The following is a 27,270-nucleotide window of genomic DNA, read 5'->3' as shown; positions in this document are numbered from 1 at the left end:
AAGTCGTACTTAAGCAGAATTTGGAGTAGGCCAGTTCCAGCCCTGGCCCCCCAGCCCTTGCCTTCCTCTTTCTTTGCCTGCTTTCTCTCCACTGTGAGTGTCCTCCCTCCCAGCAAAGACAGGTGAACCTCCTGCAGCTCCTCACAGGCCGGGGGCTCCTCCCCACACCACTGGCTACCAGATGAACTTGTAATGGGGTCCCCGTATCGCGTTCCTTTTTTCCATATTAACGGTTGAAACTCACTGTTGTGTCACTGAGAAGCTCATCCTTTTGATGACCATGGGTCCTCCTTCCCACAGTGACATATTTTTATGCTTGCAAGTGTTAACCAGAGTCTCTTGAGACTCTTCTCCATCAGCCGAAAGAATAACCCTATAAAAGTGAGAATTTCAGGCGGAAGAAAAAGCCATTCTGAGATTAAGTGTGTCTGCTTCCGTCATCCCTCAAATTCCACTCCACAAAAGGGGCTTCTCATCTGCTGTGGAAGCTTCGCTGGTAGCCGTGCAAGACCACACATAGACCACAGGGTGGTCAGCTGGGCGGCCCCGCATATGGACCAGATAGCATCACTGTGACATTTGAAACATTATGTCATTTTTCCAAGGGCTCCCGAAGGGGAAATTGCCAGTGGAGACTTTAAGAACAAGCAATGCAACAATGTGCCATATACTCCCAGTTTGCTGCTCCTTGGGTGCCCGAATAATGTAAAAATATTGGCACATACCACCTTGGAACTGCTTCAGTTTGAGTCCAAATAAGACCAATTTTCTTCCCTTGAAGGCTTACACATAGCAGGATTCTTTCCTCCTGCTGTTTCTCCAGCAGTCCTGGGCTGGTTCTCCCCACCATCCCCCCTACCACCACATTCCCCAAACTTTTAGCTGATTTTTGGTCAATACCTGGCTTCCCATTTAATGCTAAGAGCCTGGTTTCCCCAGGACGTTCTCTTTGTGAATAACCGAGCATTGACTGAAAGATCATGCTTGTAAATTAATATTTACTTCTCTCCATACCGAAGTATATGTGTGTACACTATAATTAAAAGCTCTGAGAGCACTGTGGTCACCCTTTGCCTAGGTGCCACCACCAGAGATGTGGATGCCACTGGTCTGACGGGGACTCCGGAATAGGCTGTTGCTGTTTTTTTTAAAGAACTGCCGGTGATTCTTCTGTGCCTCTGTGGTTGAAAACCACTGGTTGAGAGTCATACAGAGGGAGTGGTACATCTGGGGCTAGCGCACTATTCTCAGCTGGATGCGTTTGCCTCCCAGAGACTGTTGGCACGTCTGGAAATCATTTTGGCTGTCACAACTGCAGGAAGGGAGTGCTACTGGCATCTGGATACCCCTCAATATCCTACAATGCACAGAACAGCCCTCCCCTCCCAGCACCCATAACAAAGAATTATCTGTCCCAAGACATCAATAACACTGGGAAAGCCCAGGCAAGAGGAGAGTGAGAGGAAGAGTCCATCAGTCCTTCTACAGGCCCTGCTGTGGCTCCTTGAAGGAGGGACCGGGGTTCCTCCCCTTTGCTGCACCTCTGAGTATCTATCTGCCCCTCTCTCAGTTGCCCTCCTAACCCACTGCTGGAAACCTGAGAGAGGAAATTTCCTTTCCAGTCATTTCCATACCCAAAAAAACATAACCATAGTGTCCTCTTCTTTTCAAGGAAATTTTAAATGTAAGCTTTCTAACTATACATTTTACAGGTTAAATTACATTTTTGTTTCCTTAAGACCAGAAAAAACAATTATGTTGAAGTGTAGAAAATTGAGGGCTTTGCTTTTTGTCTATTTTGCATTAGAGAATTCAACTCAGTCCTTAGGAGAGAATGGAAAAATTAAGAACCAAAGGTCGCAGCTAACAACAGGCAGTCCCTTTCATTAGCCATTCTGTCTCTACCTGAGTCTTTTTCTCATTTTGCAATAAAACCAATACCGCAGGGTGGGGGGTGGGGGAGCCGAGGATTAGGATGAAGATCTGAGGTACGTGAAGGTAAATACAGTAGGGAATTGTTTCATTAAGTGTCTGTTTAAAGGATTATTATTTTTCTCTGGCTTCAGCCAGCCAGCAGTATTACTTGGTGCTCCTGGGCATACGTGGCCTGTGTCCAGCTACTGTAATGCCAGTGACATCCTCAAGTGTGCCAGCCCTTGAGCTATTTAAGCTGAATGAAAACAGGTCTCTTTGTGCCTTATGGTGCAGTTGTGGTTGAGCAAACACTTGGTGACTGTTTAATTAGGAGAATCATGGAAGTTGCGGCCGGCGCTACGTATACCTCGATGGGTGAGGGTAGGAAAAATATGTATTAGGTGAGGCAGGTTCTAGAATCAGAACTGTACCACAGAACAGATGCTGTGACAACAAGCAGACTTAGTTTTTGAGTTCAGTCACATGGAAGATATTGACGTAAGCGTGGATAAGGGATAGAGACTCCATTTTAAAACCATGGCTGAAGTGGTACGCATTCCTCTTGCACCGCGGAGCTCAAGAGTTCTGGAAGAGCGTGTTGTCCTTTTCTCCAGGCCATTCAACAGGGGATGTTTGTAATAGGATTCCCTGTAGGAGAGCTGACGTTGGGAACCTTTTCAGCCATTGTGATGTAATGATTTACAGACTTTGCTTCCCTGTTAAAATACCAGCAATGTGTTAAATGATTGCTAGATTTTGCCAACTCCTTAGACGTGTAATGAAGACAAAGTCAGGAGTCTGCGTTGTATTTTTTATGGTTTTTTAAAGAAATTTAATAAAAAAAAGTCTCTATGTCCTTTCTGCTTTGGAAATAAGTATAATCTTCCCATTGATCAAAACCCATACCAACAAAGATTTTCTGACTAATCTCTTTCCTTCTCATCAGATGATTTTTCTAAGTGCCCACCTGCTTGCGACTTGTACAAAGAACTATACAACGGAAATTAAACAAGGCTGTTCCTCCTCCCCACACCCAATATTCGAGGTTATGCCAGCATATTAAAAGAACTCACAGTATGGAGATAAACATACACCTGCAAAGGATATCAAGAGGCAATGATGGAAGAGGCTAATAAATATATTTATGCCTCAGGAGAGCCATATGTATGGTTTTTGTTGCTGTCCTAGCTGACAAATTGCCCAGAATGACTCCTTTTCCTTACTCTGCACCAGTCCAATAAACAGAAATAAGCTCCGGCATCCATTCTGAAATTGTGAAAAGGGTAAATACCATAAACCACGGAGAAACTCAAGGTTCTTGTGACATTGTGACTAAGGCAAGTCCCTGTGGTACACTGTATTTCAAATCTTGCCTCGTTTGTGAATATGTGTCATTCTAAATAGGTGTAGCTCACTCTTTGGAGGTGAAAGCTGCTTTTTTCCTATTTTCTCTCCTCCCCGAGGTTTTCCTCTACATTAGATGTTTCCCCAGGGCCACTGCAAGGACTGAGTGAATCAGTCGACATGAAGGAAGAGCAGGTTGATAAATTAAAAAAAAGTACCGGACTGGCCTTTTCAGTTGGGGATGGTCCCCAGGAAACCAGCATAAATAGCACCCTGTATTGATAGCCTTTCTGAGCTGCGTGTGTGATTACCTCCATTCGTTATGTTCGTCACACACTCGGCAGTGGAGGTCAGCTTCCCTTTCACCGCAGCCTTCTCTGTGAAATAACAGACCCACAATAAGAGCTGGAGGACAAGAAGTTGATTGAGATTTCAGCTTGAAATCTGAAAAGATTTCTGAATCTTTTCAGCAAAGGAAGGCTACGAATCATACCCACCTGGAAATGTGCTCCCGAATACGGGGTTAGTTTTCACCACAGAATAGAAATTGAAAAAGGAATTAAGCAAATTGTTCTCTCTGTATAATGCCATATGGGAAGTATGTGTTGTGTGTGTGTGTGTGTGTGTGTGTGTGTGTGTGTGTGTGTGTGTGTTTCACTCTATAGTATCATCTATTTTCACTAGGAAAATAAGACAAATTTGTTCATATATATTAGTATAAATATAAAATACAGTATAGTTTTCAAAGTGGGATATCCTAGATCACAACTTCAGAATGGATCTTAGAACTTATTTCTGTTTATTACACGGATATAGAGTAAGACTGTAATCTCTGAGGGTGAGACTAAGGAATCATTCTGGGCAATTTGTCACCTAGGACAGCAAGAAATCACAGAACAGGCTGTGCCTGAAGTCATGTAACAGAATTGCTTATATGTCAGTTACATTCTTTCAGTGACTGTAAACTTTTGGTTCTTAGTAAGCCATATTATAACAAAAGTCACATTTTCCAAGGCTTATTAACCACGTAATTAGGAGGCATATAGTATAGACTTAAAATAGCATTTTAATCTCATCTCCACATATTCTAACCCTGAAGATGGTTGAGTTTCTTAACTTCTACTCAGCTACAAAATGGGGTACTACTGTCACTATCTAGAGGTTTTATGAAGATTCGTGTACAAGATTCATGTACAATGTATGCATTTCTCAGATTATTCTGGTAAATCTGTAGCCTGACCCATATAGGTTGGTTCTCTTCCCTTCCAGATAAGCATTTAGTAAATTTATTTCTCTCTGTACCAAGACGATGGGAAAAAGTGGTCCTTCTCCACTTTTCTGTTTAGCATGCAGTGGATCCCAGCTATGAGATATGGATATCTCAACACAAGTTTTTACTGTTCATTGCTTGATGAAGAGAGAAGTAAGGCAAAAGCCTTTTGACCCCTGATTCTGAATGGCCACCAGATCAACCCTCGTTCCCCCTTTCACACCTTGCCCTGCCTTCTCTCTGCTTTCTCTTCCCCTTTCTTCATTCACCCATCCAGTAGGAAGATGAATGTGTCGCAAGCTGGTGTTTCTCAAACTTTGGAACACACAGGGGGCACCTGGGCCCCATTCCTAGCGGCTCTGCTTCTGTGGGTGCAGGTGGAGCCCAGGCATCTGCATCTAATGAGTGCAGTGGGTGCCAGTGTACCTGGTCTCAGGACCACACTTGAAGAAACACTGCTAGTAATACTGAGGGATAGAAGATGATGTCTTTACAAAAAAGGTCCAAAGTCTAATGAGAGTGTACAGAAGCAAGCTGTGTGATGCAGTGTGGCGAAAACTGTTGGGAAGCACGCATGGGGTAGGGTTTCTGGCTGGCAGGGAAAGGGTCCACCACAGAGGTAATGCTGGAGCTGGCACTTGAAGTAAGGCTAGGAATTTGCCAGACTGAGAAGGGAGAGAGGATTCCATGCAGAAGAAACAACACAAGGAACCACAAGCATGAGAGACCCTGGTGCACTCTCTGGGAGGAGCACATTCCCTGGGTCTCATTCCATTAATAAATGAACTATGAGCATATCCCTCTCGAACCAGAAAACTTATTTGTAAGTCACATATGTATGCCACTGTTTAATCTGTATACTAGAAATGAGGAAAGTCTACTTTCTAAAATGAAGAGTAAAGTATATGAAGTTTAACATTTCATTTGTTACCCCCACTTGGGAAGCCAGAAAACCAGGGCAGGTGCTGGCATGTGAGGCTGGAGGTGCTGGGCGGTGAAGAGCATCAGGTGCCCAGGTCCCCTTCTCACGCAAGAGCCCATCAGGAGGCCAGGAGCCATCTCCACCAGGCTGGGGCCTTGGGCTGGATGTGGGCCAGCATTGCTGTGACTCCTTGTGCCACATCAGTCTCTTCCAGTTTCTGATCCTCTTAGTTGTGTTCAACAACACTGATGGCTTCTGCATAGATGCCTCCCCTCCCAACCCCCCAGATTGGAAAGAAATGCAACAGTGTTCTGAGTGGTTGACTCTATTTCGGGTATGAAACGAAGAGATATTTTGCCTCATTTTGTTTTATTTTGAAATGTGTTTTATTTTATCCTGCTTTCTATATTTTCCAGCTTTTTAAATGAGCATGTAAAATGAAATTAAAATGTGAAGAATGTTAACTCTGTTCCTTAAATGGCACCCTTGTGCTATAAGACAGTTAACGTCCACAGATAAAAGTTTGCTTTTTGTTCCAGAGTTAGTATAATTTTTTTAATAAGGGGGTGGGATTAAATGATAATTTTTACAGCTATAGAAACTGAAATACAGTTAAGTTACTTTCCCTGAATAGTGATCTCCAGGGAAAGAAACAAAACTAAGAAATAATTAGCAAAGGTGTGCCTGGTAGCACGCCTGGGTGGCTCAGTCAGTTAAGCGTCCGACTTCAGCTCAGGTCATGATCTCACGGTTCGTGAGTTCGAGCCACACATTGGGCTCTGTGCTGACAGGTCAGAGCCTGGGGTCTGCTTTGGATTCTGTGTCTCCCCCTCTCTGTGCCCCTCCCCCACCTGCACTCTATGTCTCTCTCAAAAATAAATAAACATTAAAAAATTATATTAAAGGGGTGCCTGGGTGGCTCAGTCGGTTAAGCATCCGACTTCGGCTCAGGTTGTGATCTCACGGTTTGTGAGTTTGAGCCCCGCATCAGGTTCTGTGCTGACAGCTCAGAGCCTGGAGCCTGCTTTGGATTCTGTGTCTCCTTCTTTCTCTGCCCCTCTCCCACTTGTGCTCTGTCTCTCTCTGTGTCTCAAAAATAAACAAATGTAAAAATAAAAAGGGGGCGCCTGGGTGGCTCGGTTAAGCGTCCAGCTGCAGCTTAAGTCATGATTTCGCGGTTTGTAAGTTCAAGCCCCACGTCAGGCTCTGTGCTGACAGCTCTGTCTCCCTCTCTCTTCCCCTCCACCACTCACCTCTGTCTCTCTCTCTCTCTCTCTCTCTCTCTCTCATAAATAAACATTAAAAATTTTTAAGAAATAATTAGTAAAGATAAATTATATTATTAAATGAAATCATATGTAAAATTCTAAATGGAGGTATATAAGGAGTGTAGATTTTTCAGCTGAACGTGGGGTATTGCAGAATTTGTACAATTTATAGGATTTTGCAACTCTGATATCATTTTTAAAATTCCGAGAAGAAAAAGAATCCCTGTTTTTTTTTTCAATTAGCTATTTGCTTTTTGAGGAACCCTGGATTTTATAAGTATTAGAAGTCATTCCTTATGCTAAAATCTGCACGTGTCTCATTCCACAAGTGCACCTCACACAGTGTGATGAAATATTCATTGACTGTGATTTAAATCATTGTAGGATCCCAATATAAAATACGAAACTAAGAGATATTAACATTAACAGATAATATTACCTCTGATAAAAGAAACAGAACTAAAACGAGTTCAGCCTGATTGGCAAACTGAGTGCAGTTACTGCATTCATTGACAGCCAGAGGGATTTTAACTGCTTTATATTTTAAGTGTGATTCATGCTCAGAGGCACCATGCACTGCTTTATTTCCCTGATAGTCCCAGTGACTAAGCAGCTTTCCAGAGGGCTGTCTCAGCTTACTCTACATGCTGTAGACATGTATGTTGGGTTTTGTTATGTTTGCCAAATAAAAGTGTGGGATTCAGGAAGTCTTTAGAAAGATCAGTTTGTCACCATGGCTGCATTCAGAAAAGAAGAATCCCAGTTTTCAAAAAGAATGCCACTTGTTGTAAAATCTAAACGTAAAAAGGTACCGAGTAGAATGTGACAGACCCCAGGATCCCTGTACAACTAAAGAATGCAACATAACCAGCTACTTAGTACTGAGCCTGGAGTGTAAGCGGCCACAGTGGGCAAGGAGTAGGGTGGGGGAGACATTTCTGGGGTAGACTTTAGAGGACGTGATCACGTGGGAAGAGAAGGAAAAGGAGTCACAGAAACTGGGTGAGTGACGATACCAGTGACCAGCCTCCAGGGCACAGGAGAGGGGACAAGATGGGGATATAGGGCAGGAAACATAATCTTCCCTCTACCCTTTTTGTTCTCGGCCAAGACCCCTGTAATAAAAGATTAATAAGAGAAAAACAAACAAGTTTGTTAACATGTGCACCTCATGTATACAGAGGAGATACCCAGGAGGAAGCAAGGAGCTCCCACGGTGGCTTAGAATTCAGAACTAAATACCATGTTAACAGGGAAAGGGGAGAGGGGGACATAGGCCTTTCAGGGGAGAGTAAGTTATTCTTAGAAAAGATGAGTGGGCCCTTAGAAGAACAGATGGAAGGTATGGTCATTTGTGACAAAGTGTGTCTGAGTGTGGTGTTGACTTCTAGGCTCCTCTCCTGAGACAGGAGTCAGCAATCTTACCTGGTTGGCAAAACTCCCCAGGAGGGGATTTATGACAACTGAGTTCCTTTGGAGGCTCCGCCTTCAGGCAGATGAGGGGAGTTCAGAGACAACATCTCCCTGCACCGGCTGTTTTTCAAGTGCCTGCAGCTCACAATCATCAGTACATCAAAGTGCCATATTTGGGGGTGGGGGGCATACTCTGCTACCCTTCAGGAAGCAGAACAGAGGAGGAACAGGGAGTTGGCAGCATACAAGGTCATGGGTGCTGTTTGCAGGCACCTGTTGTAAGTGGTAGAGGTGCCAGTCCTCCGACCCTAGGAAGCCACACATAGTCTCACGGCATTTGTGGCTACCAAGCCAGGACAGGAGCTCTGTTGACAACAGCAATAGTTGAGAAATGGGTGAGCTGAAACCCTGGGTCCAAGAATTCCTGCTAGTACTTGGGGAGTTGGACTGGAAATGGTACCCATGGTAACAGTGTAGCGCAACTTAAATGTTTAATAAAGGTGGCACCTGGTGGGCACAGTCCTCTGACCCAGGAGAGGGGAAGTCACGGGCAGGACAGGCAGCCTCTTCCATCAGCGCTAGCTCCGCAGCTGAAGGCCCACGTGGCAGCCACCAGGCACTATGAGGCTGCAGGGAGCTCAGCTGGCATTCCTCTGGGCATTCACAGTTCCTACTCCTGATGCAGTAGGAAGGGGCACAGCCCACAGTGGGGGGGGGGTGATTTTACATTACTCTTTCTCTTCAGTGAAAGAGAGAAATTCTTTATGTACAAAGTCTGGCTTTCTGACTTTATCACTCATTTGCCCACTTTATGCTCTTTGGTACAGGCCAGAAAGGTTGAAACATCACCTTCTTTCCCCCCAGCAGTTCCCGCATTCCCGTTCTCTGTACTGGGTGGGGGGGGGGGGGACAGGAGGCTCTTCTGCAGGATTCTCATCCTGCCCCTCCGCTCCGCCCGCTTTATTCTGCTTGGCAGCTTAGGAGGTAAGCACTTCATCCACAAGAAGGTCCTGAAGCCAGATAGTCAGGGATCAGATGGTCTGGGCAGTTTCTCTCACCACAGCCTCCCTGAGGCAAACTCATGGCGATGAGCTGTGGTCTAGTTTTAACTATTTAACATGGAGTCTGGCTGCTGTTGCAGATTGATGTCTTGAAATTCCCTTTGAGATCCTGCTTTCGTTCCCCCGTACCCACCAGCAGGTTCTGCTCTCCAGCTTATCAGCCACTGACAGTCCTGTGGCTGCCTCCCCATCACAGCATCTTTATTGACGAAGAGCACTGGACTCAACGTGGTGCACCCAGCTTCCAAAGGAAGCCGTTTCGTCACTCGGTGTCTTAGCCTCTGGATTTAGAGAAGAGCCTTTCACAGAGCAGAAAATAATAAATCTCTTCTTGCTGAAGTGCCTCTCTGATTCTTTTTATTATTGTTATTATAAGTCCTCTACAGAAAAGAATCAAGACAGTGGAAACATTTTTATAAAATGACACTTTATCTCTGTGATTAACTATATAATAAACCATAAAGGCTTTGCCATGGTAATCTCTTCCTTACACCTTATTGCTTTAATAATAAAAGCTTTTTTATGGCAACAGAATAAAATTTTACTATCCAGACAGTTTAGATAAAATGAGAAGATGTGTTTTTGGAAGGATAAAGGGCACATCTGAAACATGTGAGGTCAGCATAGGTTTTATGTGAGCTCAGTTTATGTAAAACATGTTCAATGTGTCTTAAGTCTGGTGCCCTCCAGAGGACTTTATCCAACCGTTTAAAGAAGTTTAGTGGTCAGTGAAAGGCTGAAGAGTTCTGTATTTCTGTCAAGTACAGAGGATTACAGTTCCAAAGCAAAAATGTTCAAAACCAGATGATTAGTGGGGGAAAGCACAAATTTCAATAATTTATTACCACCCTAATTTGCATACAGAATCATCAACTACCTGTTTTGATTCTGAGCCAAACCCTGTGTGGTTTGGTGATTATCATTGCACTTTTATTCATAAGCTTATGTCTCAAATGATTAGATTCCATCAGTGACAAAAATTATATAAATTTTTGCTTAAACATGATTTATATGCAAGCACTACAGTATACCAATTAAAAAGTTTCATTATTGCTATCCCACGGGAAAAAAATGAATATGTTGTCTTCCTTCCCATTTATCACTATTGAGCAGTTTCTCTTTTTTTAATGTTTCAAGTTTTTATTTAAATTCTATTTAGTTAACATATACTGTAATACGACTTTCAGGAGTAGAATTTAGTGATTCATCGCTTACATACAATACCCAGTGCTCAGCACAACAAATGCCCTTCTTAATGCCCATCCCCCCCCCCCCACCTTTCCTCCAGTAACTCTCGGTTTGTTCTCTATAGTTAAAAGTCTCTTATGGTTTGCTTCCCTCTTTTTTTTTCTTTCCCCCCGTGTCATCTGTTTTGTTTCTTAAATTCCACATATGAGTGAAAGCATATGGTATTTAGCTTTCTCTTATTTTGCTTAGCATAATCCTCTGTCTCCCTCCACATCACTGCAAATGGTAAGATTCTTTTAATGGCTGAGTAATATGCCAGTGTGTGTGTGTGTGTGTGCGCACATGCACCACATCCTCTTAATCCATTCATCAGTCGATGGACATCTGGGCTATTTCCATAATTTGGCTATTATTACTATTGAGCAGTTTCTTGTCAAGCAACCCACAGTTGTCTAAGACCATAAAGTAGAAGTTTTTTAAACTCAGAGCTTCCCTGAAAAAGTGATAATTTTAGTGGAGACCTGAAGGAAGACTCACAGTTAATGAGGTGAAGAAAGGCAGGGTCGGGGAGGAGGGTTGTCTTCCAAAAGAGGGAAGGGCATGTGCCAAGGCCCTGTGGTGAGAAGAGAACAGAGCTCATACGTTCTGGGATTTCATGAAGCTTAAACAAGGTCATTCCAGTAAAGTGTTAGTGCTCTACTTGTTGTGCCTGCCACACAGTAAGCACTAAGGATGTGTCAGTTATGATCAGCTCTCCTTTTAAGGCAACTCAGGGCTGACGTCTTGTCTGCACAGGTATACCTAAAAAGCAAACATGTGCCCTTTCTGTTCCTCAGTAGGAATGTGGTCTGTGACACTGCCTTTGATTTCTCTGTGACTCTTCAACTCTCTGATGTCATTTCTCTCAAGACCCTCCCTCCTGCCCTCCATGTCTGGTACTCCAGATTACCTGCATATCTGATACTACCCTCTGTCCTTACCGGCCTGCAGTGTTTCTCATCAGGTGCACCCAGTGTATGTATCTGTCCTAGGACCTCTAAGAAGATCCAGTAGGACTCATACAGGGCACTGATGAAAGTGCTCATGAAGCTGGATGTGACCTCAGGTCCTGAGGGCATTTGGAATTTTTTAGACACAGTCTTTCATACCCTTCCTTCGATCTGGTTCTCAGCTTGATGTAATGCTGGCTCCTCACTGTCTGACAGCCTGTTAGGGAACAGACTGGCCTTTACTATGAAATCCTCTTCACCCTCTGTATCTACTTCCCTTCCACAATCCTGCTGCCTTGTAAGTGAAAGCCAAAGAAACCCTCAGGTGTATCTTACTGAGATTCTTGAGGGAAGTTTGGAGAGAGCTGCTTCAGTCTGGCACCTAATCCTGGTTTGCATTCAGTTCATGGGTTCTGAGCAGGGTCCTGACTCAGCAGAGATTCCTGGCTTGCCTTTCTGCACATGAGGTTTGAAAGCAGTCATACGTAGCAATGCTTGAATTACTAAGATGCTTGAGGACAATCTTTTGTTGAAATACCCAGAGGAATGGAAGCATGGTTTGATGCCAACCTCACAGCTTTATCACACCCTCAAGTGGGCATTAAGCAGATTAACAATTTATTGTGAAAACCTTCATTCCTCCTGTTGGGCCCCAGAAGGCCCAAACTAACCACTGTATGAATATCCAGCTTTGTTATGCGTTAGACCTGGGGATATGTGTTATACCCAAAATGTCCATCTCGTAAACCCTCTGGGCACATAATTATGTTAACAAATTTAATCAACAAGAATTTACCATGATCTTGTAGCTAGTAAAGAAATTAGCAAAGGCCCGTTCCTCCACCATTGTCTCCTCCCAACATGCACACACAGGCTGCAGGGTTCCCGGGTCTCGGCCTTGTTCCGGGACTGAATGCGTGGGAGGACTGTGGGACCCTGCCAGGGCACTCCCCGTGCTGTGCTCCTCCCCCACCCATGGGAAGGCTAAGGACACCCACTCTTGTATTGGGTGCATGTATGTCCTTTAGTTATGTGTACCTTGTGTGCCCTCAGATCCCACAGACTCTAATTAGGACATTGGTTTCGGGTGGAGGAATTTCTTCTTGCCCTCATTTTCTTCCCTGACCGTCTGCTTTTTGCTTTTCCCCAGTAAATTTGGCAGGTCCTCTCCCCTTCCTCTCAGCTTTCCCCAAAAGACTGTAGGCTCCACAGGGATGGCAGGGGGCTTCATCCACAGCAGCATTCCCTGCCTCAACACCCTCGCTGGCACATGGCAGGCACTCAGCAAATACTTGTGCAGTGTGTGTGGTTTCTAGTGCTCTTTGTGGCACATTCCTGCACTGCCGTCCCAAACCTGTGCAATCCTGCTACACTCCATTGCTTAAGAGAATGGAGCACAAGCTACCTGCAGGGCTCACATGACCTGTAGCCCATCCTTCAGCTGGAGTGTCCCTGCTCCTAAGTTCCTAAGAAGTGGTCCTGGACTCCTATTCATGTCCAATGGAAGTCAAAAGCCCTCTCTAAGATTTGTGCCAGTTCCAGGGTTGAGGCTGGGCTCCACATTCTCACCCTCAGTCTGCCTTCCCGTCTGTTCAGCATCAAATTGACCCAAACGTGGAACCCAGCCACCTCCTCAGCTGACCATGTGTGTGTTCACTTGCGCACATTCAGACCGGCTGCACCAAGCACAGTGAAGATCGGGCAGTCCCCAGGGAGGCTCATATCACAGTCCTCACAGTGCACACCTTAGACTTCTGGCTCCCGGAAGTTCTTTTGCCCATCCCACTACTGGTGATTTCTCCCAGGGCCTTCACTCTGTACAATTCCCAGCCTTCTTGATGACTCTTCTCCCTCTCTCTTCTGCCTCTCTTTCTGTAGGGGCTGGAAATTCAACACATTTTCTTAGGCAGAGTAGCTTAATCGCATTGTAATTGGGGCTCCTGAGTCCAGATTTCTAGGTTCTCCTCTTATCTCCCTAATAGCTCATCCATTAGCCTTCTTTTCCCTAAACTAATACAGAACAGCCCTCTCTGAGAGGGTTGTTAAAAACAAAAACAACAAATTGCTTGGCCTGTATTGGCTACATGTGAACTTGACAGAGAAGCTAAATATACCTTATAATCACAGGAGCATAAGCCTGTTGGCCTAACTCAGCATTTCATATGATTAATAAACGCTGGTTTATGAATAGATGGCCTTTGGAAAGAAATTCAAGAAGCTAGTGATGGTAATGGTGGAGACCTCCAAGGAAGGGAACTGAATAAGCTGGGACAGAGACAGGATAAAGACTTCCTTCTTTTATATTCCCTGTGTTTAAAGCACATTGACATCATACCTATTTAATGTCAATAAATAAGGTACAAGTATCCTGATGTGCTGGCTACACCAAAGTGATCATATCCAGTGATCTTAAGCCATATGCTTCATGGGGATAGTTGATATCCATACTTGATGGATTAGGCTTAGAGCCCAGCTCTGGAGAATGTGCCATTCACTCTACACGTCAGTTCTTTCCATGAGGATTTCCTGGTTGGAAAGAGCTGAGCTTCTCGGCATACTGTCCTTGCTCTCCAGGTGTTCAGGTTACATCATCTGGATGAAGAGCCCCAGAACTCCTATAGATATATCCCTTCTTACCTTGACAGAGATTACAAAATATTACTCTTAAGAGGAAATAAATTTTCAAATCACTTTAAGTTTTAAAAGTACACCCGATGGGGAAAAACTACATCTGTTGAAACAGATAATAATTATGGAGATAACTGCAGTGTATTAAAGCATGTTAATTATGAGTTCATAATCAAACTATACAAACAAGCAAAAAAAAAAAAACCTCATTGGTTACTTTGGGGGGATGCTAAGGAACCAACTATCGTTTTGAAAACTGATACAACAGCATTTACCCTGCCTTACCTATTTAAACGGCATGATAACCCAAATAGCTGATAAGAGAAAGTTTCTCTTTGTGAAAGTCTTCCAGTAAATAAATGAAGGAGTGATAGAATTTGAATATCCCCTTTTTAAAACCCTATTGATCTAGGCAACGATCATCAATGGCTAATATAAAAATGGAGATGTCCTTTGTATTTCCTATCAACTTGTTGTGAGATGGAGGAATCCAAATACATTCAGGTTTGGTTTTTTTTTTCAAGAGGAATATTTATAACTGTGTTGTGTCATTCTGTGTCTGCCGGTAGAAGCAGATAACAAGGTATTCTTCTCAGAAGAAAAAACAAATCTGAATCTAATCAAATTTCTGTATCTCATCACAAATTCATAGGAAAATTAAAAGAATGGGTTAAATACCCATGGAGATGTAGTCAGCAAAATTCAGACTGTGGATAGTGTAGCAGGACAAGCAACCTGGTGTATTCAACAAATGAGTTGCAAAGAAGAAAAAAAAGAGATGGGAGGGAATCTATAGATTAAAACAGATTTAATGGACAATCAGCCAATTGCAGTGCTCGGAACTTATTTAGATCCTGGTCAAACTGATAAAAAATCTGTATAGGACAATTAGGGAGATTTGAACACTGAGTAGATATCTGATAACATTAAATTATTGTTAATATTTTTAGATATTATGGTAATACTATGGTTATAGTCCCAAAAAGTCCTTATCTTTTTGAGATATGTATTGAAATATTTATGATGGAAATGAAAATTTTAGAACATCTCACATCTATGCTTATATATACATAAGGATATATCCTTATGGAAGGATATGCTGTTGACTCTTGAACAATGCGGGGGGGGGGGGGGGGTTGGGGTGCTCCCCCCATGCATAATCAAAAGACTGCATGTAACTTTTGACTCCCTGAAAATTTAACGTTCAGCCAACCATTGACCAGAGGCCTTACCAATAACATAAAGGGTCAATTAACACACATTTTGTATCATATACTGTGTTCTTACAATAAAGTAAGCTAGAGAAGAGAAAATGTTATTAAGAAAATCATAAGGAAAATACATTTATGGTAATGTACTGTATTCCCCCCCCTCAAAAAAATCCACATATAAGTGCACCTACATAGTTCAAACCCATGTTGTTCAAGAATCAACTGTATAAAGGAAGTCTCATATGTGTTGCTGTTGTGAAGGGAACTGGGAGTCAGGATGGAAGAGAAACAAACTTCTAGACAGATAATTATTTACTTTATGCAGGTAATACTTTTTTCAAAGAACTAACCAAAAAAATAATACAGTGGGGTGGGGAGGGGGAAGTAATTTGAAGTTGAAATGCTTCTTTGGGGGAATGATAAGGCATAGACTCTTTGAACATGTGGATGGGTAGACCCAGATGATATTTCCCAAAGTAGGTCCCAAGACCATCTGAATCAGAGATGGGCTCACCTCCCTGCCTCCCAGCCAGAATCTGGAGGAGCCATGCACAGAGACATTTGAGAACTACCGCCCTTGATAACCTGAATGGCAGCTTTTCAAATACTCATTACATTGTTGTGGAACTTTGGAATTCATAGGGCAAAAATACTCCCAAATTTAAATTCAAAGCAGCACAATTCTGAAAGTCTGAAAAGGCTTTTTTTTTTTTTTAGATTTGCTGACAATGATTTAATCAGCAGATGTCACTATGAAATACTTGAGAGCATCCCTTCCGTGTTGCCTCATTTTTGGAAAAGGCAGAGTGTGCTGCTGGCATTGTAACATAGAAATATTTATGATAATTTTGTCTTTTGTTTAATGAAAATAATTTTTCTTTTGCTTCCAGCGCTTATTAAAAGTTTATCTTTGATTAAGCATTCTTTGCTTTTGTTTTTGTTTCCCTCCCCCTTCCCCCCCCAGCATCATTGACAAAGAAGTTTCATTAATGGCAGAAATGGATAAAGTTAAAGAAGAAGCCAGTAAGTAGACACATGGTTGTTTGGTCAGGAGCCTCCCAGTCAGAAGCAATCCATAGGTCGACTGACGACTGATATGGATTCTGAGTGGGGTCCTAAAACTCACACTGATTAATGAGCTCTGTAACCTTAGGCAAGTCACTTAGCCCCTGGAAACCTCAGGAACCTCATGTGGAACAAAGTCAGAGGAGTAGCACCACTGAGCGCACAGCAGAATAAGGCACTTGGCAAATAATAGCTGTTAGCTATTTAAAATTTTGTGCGTATAAAGGACGACTGATAGTTTTAATCAGGTTTAACATGACATTGAATTTAAAATTAAATTTTAAAACATAAGTTTTTAAGCTTTCACAACTCACACATCTTTTTTTTTTTTTAGTGTTTATTTTTGAGAGAGAGACAGAGGGCAAGTAGGGGAGGGGCGGAGAGAGAGACGGAGACACAGAATCCAAAGCGGGGTCCAGGCTCTGAGCTGTCACAGGGTTCTGACTCAGGGCTGGAACCCACCAACCATGAGATCATGACCTGAGCCAGTCAGATGCTCAACCAACTGGGCCACCCAGACACCCCAGCAATTCACACATGTTGCTATGTTACTTATACAGTCCTTTTCACTTGTCCTTTCTTAGGTTCAACTAACACAAGTTTAATAAACTAAATTCCCCTAAAAAAATTTAGTCCATTTGAAGTTTACTTAAATTCCCTCAAACATTTTGAAGTACATTTATAAATTTAATCCATCTGATTTTTTTCAAGCACTTCAGATGCCTGACAAGGCAAACTCACAAACCTAAGAGCAACATATTCCAAGCTTTTAAGCAGCTCTTATAAGATTAATAATTCAAACTTAGAATTATACTAAATGAAGTTTTCTTAAAACCCTCCCGCTTCTGTTTACAAACTTAGTCAAATCGGCTGACACCTGCCAGATTAACACCTCAAAAGAAAATCAGTTATGTGTTTTAAATCAAAATCACAAATGGGGATGGTTTAATGTAATAATGTAACTGTTTAAACAATAAACAGATGATCTTGATCATTGCAAAACTCCTAAATTTAACACAAAATATCAGTATACCTTCAGTTTGATTTGTTTTATCTTTATACTTGTTTCTAATTCTGAATTTTCCACTGTTGTAAGGTAACTCAACAGCCAATAGGACAGGACTATCTCAAATAGGCTGAGGTTCATGGGCTGGAAATTTTAACTGAGACAAGATGGCTCAGTCAGATTCAACACCAAGCCGAAAGTGGAGTTGCCGAGCCCTTTTTAATTATCGAATTCAGCCTGAAGTTGTTAATGGGAGTGCTAAAACCGTATTTTTCAGCTGGGATTTAGTTTTATAGTTCTTATCTCCTGGGCATTTAAAGTTTTTCATCCTTACCCAAATTTTATCTTGTTAATTGAATGAATGGCACTCTGTACCCCAACCTGGTTTCAGCTAAATTCCTTCCCCTTTGACTGCAATGCCTTTCTTTTTATCAGAATGAAGGATCAGAACAGATTCCTCATTCTTTTTGTATTTTTCTTGCCTGGCCCTTGGTCATAATTCAGTAGTCACTTTTTATGGAAAATAGCTATCAGTGTGTTTGTTACACAGTCTTTTAAAAATAATCTTAAGTAATATGTTAGAATCTAAAATGCAGCAAGTTTTATTAAATAAAACTAAATGTGATCCAGGGTTCAGCTGTGGAATATTTAGGTAGTTATGCAATCCGTTTGATTGTGAAATTATTTTACTCTTATGAAATCTGTTGATTTCTTCAGTAAAAGTTGATTACTACATGATTTGGGATTTTCCCTGTTTCTCAGGTATAGCTTATTTTTTCTTTTAAGTTTCATGTGCTATTGATAAAAATATTCACAGCCAGCACAGACACAAATGTTTCTCTAGTACCAAAATGCAAAGTTACTAGCACGTCACTTTCTAACAGGTTAACGAAAGACCACAGATTTCACATGTTCATTCTATCTCCTTGAGACAATAATATTAGGTGCCAAGACCTGTGGGATTTGGAGTATCTCAGGAGAGCATCCTTGTTTTTCAAGTTCATTCAATCAATAAACATGTACTATGTGCTTTGTATGTGTTATATACTGTCAGAAACTGTGTTAAGCAGCAAACAGTAAACTTTGGGACCTGCACATAAAGAGTTTCAGCCTAGCTGAAATGGCAAGACAGTTGGCAGGGTTTGCCTAACTTCAGTAATTGATGCCATAGCTCTGGTTTTAGAACTGCCCAGAACGTGGGGAAGCCATTTTGCATGCATTGGAGGCAAGCAGAACTGAGTTCAAATCCAGGTTCCACCTGTTTATTGGCTGTGTGACCTTGTACCATTTTGTTAACTTCTCAGAGTCCAAGGTTACTTATCAGAAAAGGGGGAATAAGAATAGTATGTATCTCAAATAGTTATTGTAAAGATAAAATGAGAAATATATGCCAGGCACTTAGCACAGTGCCTGACACAGTACAAAAAGGGAAAAGTACTTACTGGTAAAGAAGTTGGTCCAGCCTTCTCATGTGACAGCCAGAAAATGGAAGCCAAAGGGGTTATGCAGCATCTCTCAGGTGACATGCCTGTGTCAACTATATGTCTTCTCCACAGGCACAAGGAACCACTGAATTTCCCTCCACTAAGAACTGAACTGTCTTTACAACCACCATCTTGAGCTTGTTCATCTATGATCTCAAGTACTTTCCATATTTTCTATTTGCTGCACATGTTATAAATCTTATTTCCTCAATTATGACATAAGCCCCTCTATCTGTCATGGCATCTAACACAGTGCTGAAAAGACTGTAGGTACTTCATAATATTTGTTAAATGAATTACTGTAATTAGTTAGTGTAGGCTGTCGGATCCAATATTAGTAATTGCAAAAAGAGGATGTATATTCTAGATGACTATATCTCACTTTATTAATCACATTTGAGGTTAGCATCTTTTAGTGTATGATACTGAACATGTCACGTCAGTGATGTCATTTAGCTCCACAACAGCCTTACAAGGTATATATGATCATGACATTTACAGATGAAGAAACAAAGCATGTTGCAGTGCTGTGGTCTCAGACTTTGAGTGAAATTTTTTTGAAATTTGTTTGAGGGTAATTTTGTTGAAGGCCAAAATAGGTGTGTTCTTGGGATATCAAATTGATTGCCGATCTGGGAAGAAAACATTACTTTATATTAACAGAAACACAGATATATTATGAGGTAAAAATGCAGGATTCCCAATAATAAAAAGGGTTCCAAAGAATCTTTGTGCTTGAAAGCTTTGTGCCTATTTCAAGTCCACCCTCTGCTAAGGAATATTACTTGAGAAGCCCTAAAATTTTCCATGGTTCAAGCAACAAGAGCAAGCTTCCAATGTGTTGCAAAAACTTGAAGGAATTATAAATCCTATTGAGAAAATGGATTTCAGCATACCAGATACTGTTTATAAAAGTACCTAAATAATATTAATGAAGTCATGAATGCAGTGAAAATTAAATCTTTATGAAACTGTCTCCCTCTACAGATTTCCAAAAGGATGGTGCTTGCAAAATATAACTTATTATTCTATTTTAAATTTGGGGATCAATGAATCTTAGGATCTGATCTGGCTTTGTTTTTGCTTTTTGTTTCTGTGGTTGATGTTTTTGAGGTGAAAATGTTGGTGTCCCCACAGAATTCTGGCTTTAGATCTCAAGTTTTAAGCCTTTTTCATAATGAAATGCTTTGAAATGTTAATGAGACTATATGTAAAACTCATCCCAACACTTGCTGATGCAAAATATTCATTTCCATGCACATTTGCATGAGGGTAAACTCAGAGTTTATTGGTGATCTTGCACCTGCATTCCTATTTTAGGGCCCATTTATATCTATTTCTACAAAATCTTTTGTGTGAAGGCCCAAGTTTTTCTCAAAAAGTACAATTATCCCTAATTGTCACCGGTCCCACAAATGATCCATTAAGAAAAGTCAGATCTGTTTAATTGTGTAGTCATGGTCTGCTGACCCCTTCACTATCTGCTCATCAAGTCTAGGCCTTCAGAATTTTTTATCTTTGCAAGAGCAAAATACTTTGTTTCATCTTCCTGCTCAAGAATCGTCTTTTCATACTCCAGACTTTAGTCCCATTCCTGTGGTGAATTATAATGGCAGACAAATAAATAATCAGCCAAAGGTATAAGTGCTGAATATAAGTGGCCCTTCTAGAAAAGGAACTTCTCTCCTTCTTTGCATATTCCTTTTGAATAATGGATTGATTCAATCATTCAGTCCTCCATTCAGCAAACATACATAGTGGGCACCCACTTTGTACCAGGTCCAAGTCGGCATGGACACAACCGTAAAGTGCAGCCTCTGCCATGATTGGAGACGCCTACAGGGGCCAGGCTGGTAACCTTAATGAGCAGGGCAGAGGGTGACCATGGCATGCTGGGCGCCATGCTCCATCTATAATGGGCAACAACAACTCAGGGGTAGCCAACGGTTGCCACATGGCAATGCTGGCCAACTTTGGCCAGAAATGCCAATATTTTAAGGGAAGCCAGAAATCCAGGTTCCAAATGGAATCTCCTAATTTTCAAATGTGGACAATTAATTTGTAAAAGTAATGTGTGGACCAAATAAAACACAGGTACACTATGGCCCGAAGTGTTAGTAGGCCACCTTTTTGTGACCTCTGGTCTGACTGGGTAACTGGGACATCATTCAGTAATACATCATCTGTGTTCAGATGGAAATTCTATTCACAGCCATCGTAGGGACACATTTTACACTAGCTCCTCTGTATTTTGAAAGACTACAGGCACAGATCAGCCTCTGCTCAGCTACATGGTATTGTAAATGGGAAGCAGGGGGAGTCCTGGTAAAAAATCAAAGCATGATTAGAGTAGTTTGGCAAACAATTAGGCTTTATGAGTTACAGATTACTTATTTTATTGACTTCTCAACATTGGTATCAGCATAGAAAGACAATGTTTCTCTGTTTGTGGAATAGTTTATAGTTTGCAGGAGATCTTAACTCTTGATTGCTTCTGAACTTTTTTGGGAGTTTTTAAAGTGACTTTTTGACATTTATAAATTAAGAACTCTTACAATCAGAAATCGTATTGTTTGGCTCTGCAGGTGTGCTATAAATCTGGTCTAATAAAGCAGTTGGCCTTTGTTCAACCAAGAAGTAATGTGAATCCAACATGGATATCATCTTAGTTGAATGGACTTCTTTTTTCTTGTAACTCAAAATTCTTGTCCAAAAGAAATGAAGGCAATTCATATGTGACTTAAATTCAAGAACTTCAAGTTATCTATTGGAAGATGAAATTTCATATTTAAATCTCACCCTATGTGTTTGTATGCATTGCTTTTGAGTTCTGTGATCTTTTGAGAAACACATACACGCACACGCACACACACACACAAACACACGTTCACCTGTGGACTACTACGTTTACTTGAACCTTTAGGTCATCTGACAGATGTGTGAAATATGGCACCAGAAAACTCCCTGGTGTCTTCTCTGCATGTGCAGATGCTAAAGAGTATACACAAATCCAGTTCAAGCAGGCTTTTACTTAACCTTGAAATTTTTCCATGGGGGACACTTAAAACAAAGACAAGACACTCTCTGGTCTGGAACTTCTCTCTGACTGCAAAAATGAAAACAGATCTGCAGAGTATCAAAAGCAGACGCATTTTTTAGCTCACATAAAGCCAGTAAAGTAAAACTTCTATGTCGTATTCCAATAATAAACCTAGTTGCTCTAAAGGAGTGTTAAAGGTCTGATAATGTTAGAATTTAATAGTGGACACAAAGAATGGTTTTTGTTTAGTGGACTCCTTTTCTTTGCAATACCATTCAGATAGGATTTTACTAAGTGTCTTTTTCTTGGTGATAGTTGTTCTGAGTAATGCACAAATTTGAAAGTCCAAATTAAGTAAGTGAGATCAGACGCCAATGAAGAAAACAAAGAAGACTGTGGGTGTACAGTGAATCAGAAGGGACCGTGTTTGATTTGGGGATTGGCAGATAAGGACGTACAGAAATGGGTGATTGGTCATGAGCACCAGGAGCAAACCCACCTCGGTGACCAACTCAGAAAACATAGTCATGGTCCAACAGAGTGATCAGTGTGTTGAGAGAGAACTGATACCAAGAAATTAGGTCACTTAATATGTTTAGGTCTCTGGCCCTAACGTAGTATTCTTTCTTATTTGGCAGTGGAAATCCTGACTGCTCGTCAGAAGAAAGCAGAGGAACTAAAGAGACTGACAGATCTAGCCAGTCAGATGGCAGAGATGCAGCTGGCTGAACTCAGGGCAGAAATTAAGGTCAGTTCTAAAATATCCCAGCCTGAACTCTGAGCCAGAGATCTGATCCCCATTATGTTTGTTTTGCATCCATAGAGTGCTGCTCTCTGTGGACCTAACATCATATACCCAGCTCTCTTTCACAGTGTTGAACTAGAGCATTCAGAAGGGCGAAGAACCAACTTAATCACTGTATTTAACTATGCTATGGTTTGAAGGGATATATTATTACAGAGAAGTACGAGCTATTTTCTTAGGCAGTGGAGACTGACCCAAATAAAATCTATTCAACCATGAATTATAGCTGGAATGGGGGGTATTATTTTCACCATATGTAATTTAGGTGTATGTATATAAACACACGTGTGAGTACACAGTGAGTATGAACTGAGTGTAACAGTAAGGATTCTAAATCACACACAATATACAGAGACTTCTTTTCTGTATCCTTTTCTAGCTCACTTGCCCTTTTATTGAGAATACCACCACAAATATGTATTTATTGGATTTCTACAGTTGCAAGCAATAGAAGCTGACCCTGGCTAACCTCAAGAACAAGTGGAATTTGAAAGAATATGAGTGCAGCTCACCAAAGTGTGATCTGAAGACTCCAGGCTACACTTAGGCAGAAACCCAGGCAGCCACCTGGGTAATACAGGCAGCAGTAATTACCAGACACTCTTCAGGGCCCCATTAGAGTGCGTGACCTTCAGATGTCATCACCCTTTGTGCCACCCCACCCGATTCGCATCCCAAAGAAAGAGATTCTGATTGGCCTCCACTTGGATCACATACACCATTTGGCCAAGGGATGCCTTGATTGACAGACCTGCCAACACTGCGGATATCTGAAACTGCACTGGGGTATGGTAACCAGAAAAAAATGGTTACCAGAAAGGCGAAAACAAGTATCTATAACAAACCAGGAAATTACAATTTATACATTTTCCCTTCTCCTCTTCTCTTTCCCCAGTATACTAAACATACACACATGTATACATGCACTTGGCTTCTAACCACCTTCGAGAGTCTCGAGTACCTTGAGGACTCAGCTGCTACTAGGTTTTACATAGGATTGTCTGCTTATCCAGGCAAAACCTGGTCGGGCATGGTGGAAAGTGGCAAGTGACTTTTGAGTCCCTTCTGCCCTGGTGAAGCATGAAGGGGAGCCCTGTGAGGATAAGGACTTCCTCCGAGGGTCCTGTGAAGTCCTAGTGGCCTTTCCTTCCTCATCTGCTCTTCTGGTCGTTGTTGCTTGCAACCAGTCAATTGCAACTTCTTCCTAACTAGTCTCTCTCCCTCTGCTGTCTCCCTCCAGCCTGGTCATCCACCCTAAGACCAGAGTTACACCCCAGAGCAGATCTCGTCTCCCCCAGTTTGGTCCACCCTTCCCAACAGAATAAAATCCACAACTGGACTCCAGTATATATATTCCAACTTCGAGCTCTCATCCCTTGTTAGAACATCAGGTGAAGAATATGAAGTTGCCAGTTTCCTAGTCTATTGAAATTTACTTATTTTCCAAGTTTCATTTCTGCCTACCAAAATCCCACTCATCATAAAATGGATAATGGCACAGGCTTTGGAGTCAAACAGTCCAGCTCGTGTGACCTTGGGTAAACTACTTTTCTCTTAGATTCCTAGAACCTTGATTCCCCTTATATAAAATAGAGATAATAATAGTACTGACTTTGTAATAATGTGATCAGATGAAAATGAGATTATCTGTTAAGAATTTGGCCCATGTCTGGTAAGTGATCGGTAATTTTTTTTAATGTTCCAGCACAAATGCTCCCCCTTACATAACTCTTTCTCTGTTCCCCTCTGTAGGAAATAATTCTTCCTCTTTTATATTCTTAAAGCACCTTCCACATTCTACCTTATATTATGTTAGTGGTATCTGTTTCCCTTGCCATGTGGTAAACTCCCTGGCAAATTCAGGAGGGACTGAGTCATAGTTATTTCTGTATTTCTCACTCTGACATCTACACACAGATCTAAATTTTAAATGAATTGAAAAATAATCTCTTTCCCACTTCCTGTTAAAGGAAGTGGGAAATTCTACCATTGAAGACATTGAAATCTTGAAATTCTACCATTCAAGATAATGTTTTCTAGTTACTAAAGGCTTTTTGCGCTTCCTGGTTCCTGGCTCCCTATCACAACAGGGAAGGATGACGTGTCTTCTCTCCAGGGATAATACCTGAGCAAGCCATTGGCCAACTTAGGAAGACTGACAGAATGCAGCCCCAAAATTTGTAACAGGACAAAACATGCCAGAAGGAGCGCAAGGGGTGCTAAAGGTTAAATACATGAGTCCAGACACACATTTTGCCTGATCACGGTTTTCTCCAAGTCTAGGCAGGGGAAAGACAGGATCCTCACCTATTCCCAGAACAAGAAGGTGATGATGCTCCAGACCGGTCAAACCAAGCCTGATTTAATGGAGCCACACGGTGACAGACCGGCATGACTGCCTTCCTGGTTAACACCATCAGTGGTAGCTGAAGAGCAGAGTGAATGAATCTGCAGTGTGCCTCAGTCATTTCTGTAACTGTGGGGCTCCTGTTTTACTTCTCTTTCCTCCAGCACTTTGTCAGCGAGCGTAAATATGATGAAGAGCTCGGGAAGGCTGCCCGATTCTCCTGTGACATTGAACAGCTAAAGGCCCAAATCATGCTCTGCGGAGAAAGTGAGTTTTGCATACTTGCTAAATAATTCTGTGTGAGTAAGCTTGGTGCTATTTGGAGTTGATATTGGAAATGTCAGGTGTGCGGTCCCCCAGCGGGGTTAAAGCAAGGTCTAAAGAGATTTAATGATCTAAGGTCATGACACAAGTCACTAGAAATGTCAAGATTTGAACGTTGAGTCTTCAAATGCCACTGCCCATCAGTAAATCCCCAGGATTTATTAAGCAGAACAGAACAGGTCAACTAGTCTATATCTTTTGCAAACTTTTCTTAAGCACTGCCAGATAAACTGCCTCTCTGATTTCAAATAGTCTGGTTCCACAGAGACCTGTTACACTGAGAGCCAGTCTCCCTAACAAGTCTGGGAACAATCGGCTCTTGTCGTAAAGGGCCCAGCTGTCATATGTGCTCTGCTCAGCAGTGCTGGGAGCCTCTCCCCTGGTCGGCTCTCTGTGCTGAGTGAAGTCTGAAGATAATGAAAGACTTCGCTTCAGCCATTAGCTTTAGTCTTGTTCGCTATTAAGCCTTAATTAGAGCAGTTAATGTGCAACAAAATTGGCTGATCTTTTTTTTTCTCCTACTCCAGCCCACCCACCAGGGGAGGTGGGAATGAACAGTGAAATGGCTTTAAGGACAGGCACAAGGGGGAAAGAAGGACTAGTGAGGGACATGGAATACCCACAACCTCAGAGTCAGCTGAAAATTTGAGATTTGGCTGCATTTTTTTTTCAGAGTCGAAAGTGCTTTTTTTCTTGATCTAAAGCTTGATCTAAAATTAGAGAACTATGTTAAAGAGAACTTGACATTACTTCTATGTAGCTTTTGCACTTTTTATGTGCATGTTTAATTTGTGTAAGTTATATATTACATCTATAATTATACTACATGTTACAATTTATACTATACTACATAATATATAGTAATATGAGATGCTTTTACCATTTTATAACATATGGCTGAGACTTTTCCATGTCAATATATTTAACTCATAATTTATATAAATATAATTGATGTGAACAGTCCCCTGATTGTGGACATTTAGGTTGCTCCCAAATTTTCACCATTAAAGTAACACTGCTGTAAGCATCCTTGTTCACATATCTTTGGCAGTTATTTGATTTTCTGACTGCATTTCTTTTTTTATTTTTTAAGATTTTATTTTTAAGTAATCTCTACACCCAACATGGGGCTCAAACTCACAACCCCAAGATCAAGAGTCATATGCTGTACCAACTGAGCCAGCCAAGTGCCCCCTTATTGCATTTCCTTTAAATTATTTTCCTTTTTTTAATACGTGTTCTCTCCCATATATAAAAATCTACCCATTTATCATTCTCTACCCCCAGCTTTTGCCCCATCTCTAAAAACGCAGACAGTCTGCTCCACAGTTGGCAATTTAACTGCCCAAGCTACTTTCCATTTCAGCCTGGTGATGAGCAAGACCCTGATGCCAAGTGACTGAAGAGGGGTGGGCAGCTCAGCTTGCCTGCTTTCCTCCAGAGCACATCCAGTGCCATCTAGTGGGAGGAGCCATCCCTTACCAAATTCCAAGGGTCCACATGAAAGTCAGCCTCCCCTGTTGCAGACAATAGTCTTCAAAAGGCTCTTTCCAGATCAGCTTTGTTGACAGCATATTGGAAACCCACAGCTAATGAACCAGATATAGTTGTCCCTGAGCTGTAGGAAAGAATGACCCCCGTGAAACTGATCTAGTGAGCACAAGAGCCACTGAAACCCCCTGGTCATGTTCGGACAGCCCCCAACGTGCTGTCACACCTTACCTATAAATAAGGGGACTGTTTATCCCTTATTTGGGGGATAAATGATGCATCCCTGTCCTTTCCATTTCTAATGTTCTATGATCCCTACTAGTCACTGCTAATCCTCTGGAAGAACCCTAGGATTAAATCTGATCCAACAAGGGTAGCAGAGAAAATTACTTTTAAAAATTGGTGACAATTTTAAGATTCAAAGGTCTTACTGTCCAGCATGGCATTCAAATTCTGGTGAACTGTGAGAGGGAGGTCATAACTTTATCCTTGAGTGATTC

General features: G+C 41.7%; 1 protein-coding gene across 5 annotated transcripts in view; it reads left to right on the top strand.

Moving 5' to 3' along the window:
* The window catches only part of SPATS2L (spermatogenesis associated serine rich 2 like), a 167,185-nt gene that overhangs the window by 135,396 nt on the left and 4,519 nt on the right, over positions 1-27,270 (top strand). For all 5 annotated transcript variants that reach the window (XM_047084683.1, XM_047084682.1, XM_047084681.1 and 2 more), the window contains 3 exons: positions 16,173-16,231; positions 22,442-22,551; positions 25,120-25,222. In XM_047084683.1, the coding sequence (XP_046940639.1) occupies positions 16,173-16,231; positions 22,442-22,551; positions 25,120-25,222 (272 nt within the window). The remainder of the gene's footprint in view (positions 1-16,172; positions 16,232-22,441; positions 22,552-25,119; positions 25,223-27,270) is intronic.

The sequence above is a fragment of the Lynx rufus genome, unplaced genomic scaffold, assembly GCF_022079265.1.
Source record: "Lynx rufus isolate CCGP_SWC_20201006 ecotype Redwood Valley unplaced genomic scaffold, mLynRuf1.p SCAF_2, whole genome shotgun sequence".
Lineage (NCBI taxonomy): Eukaryota > Metazoa > Chordata > Mammalia > Carnivora > Felidae > Lynx > Lynx rufus.
This window is presented reverse-complemented; position numbering and strand designations above follow the sequence as displayed.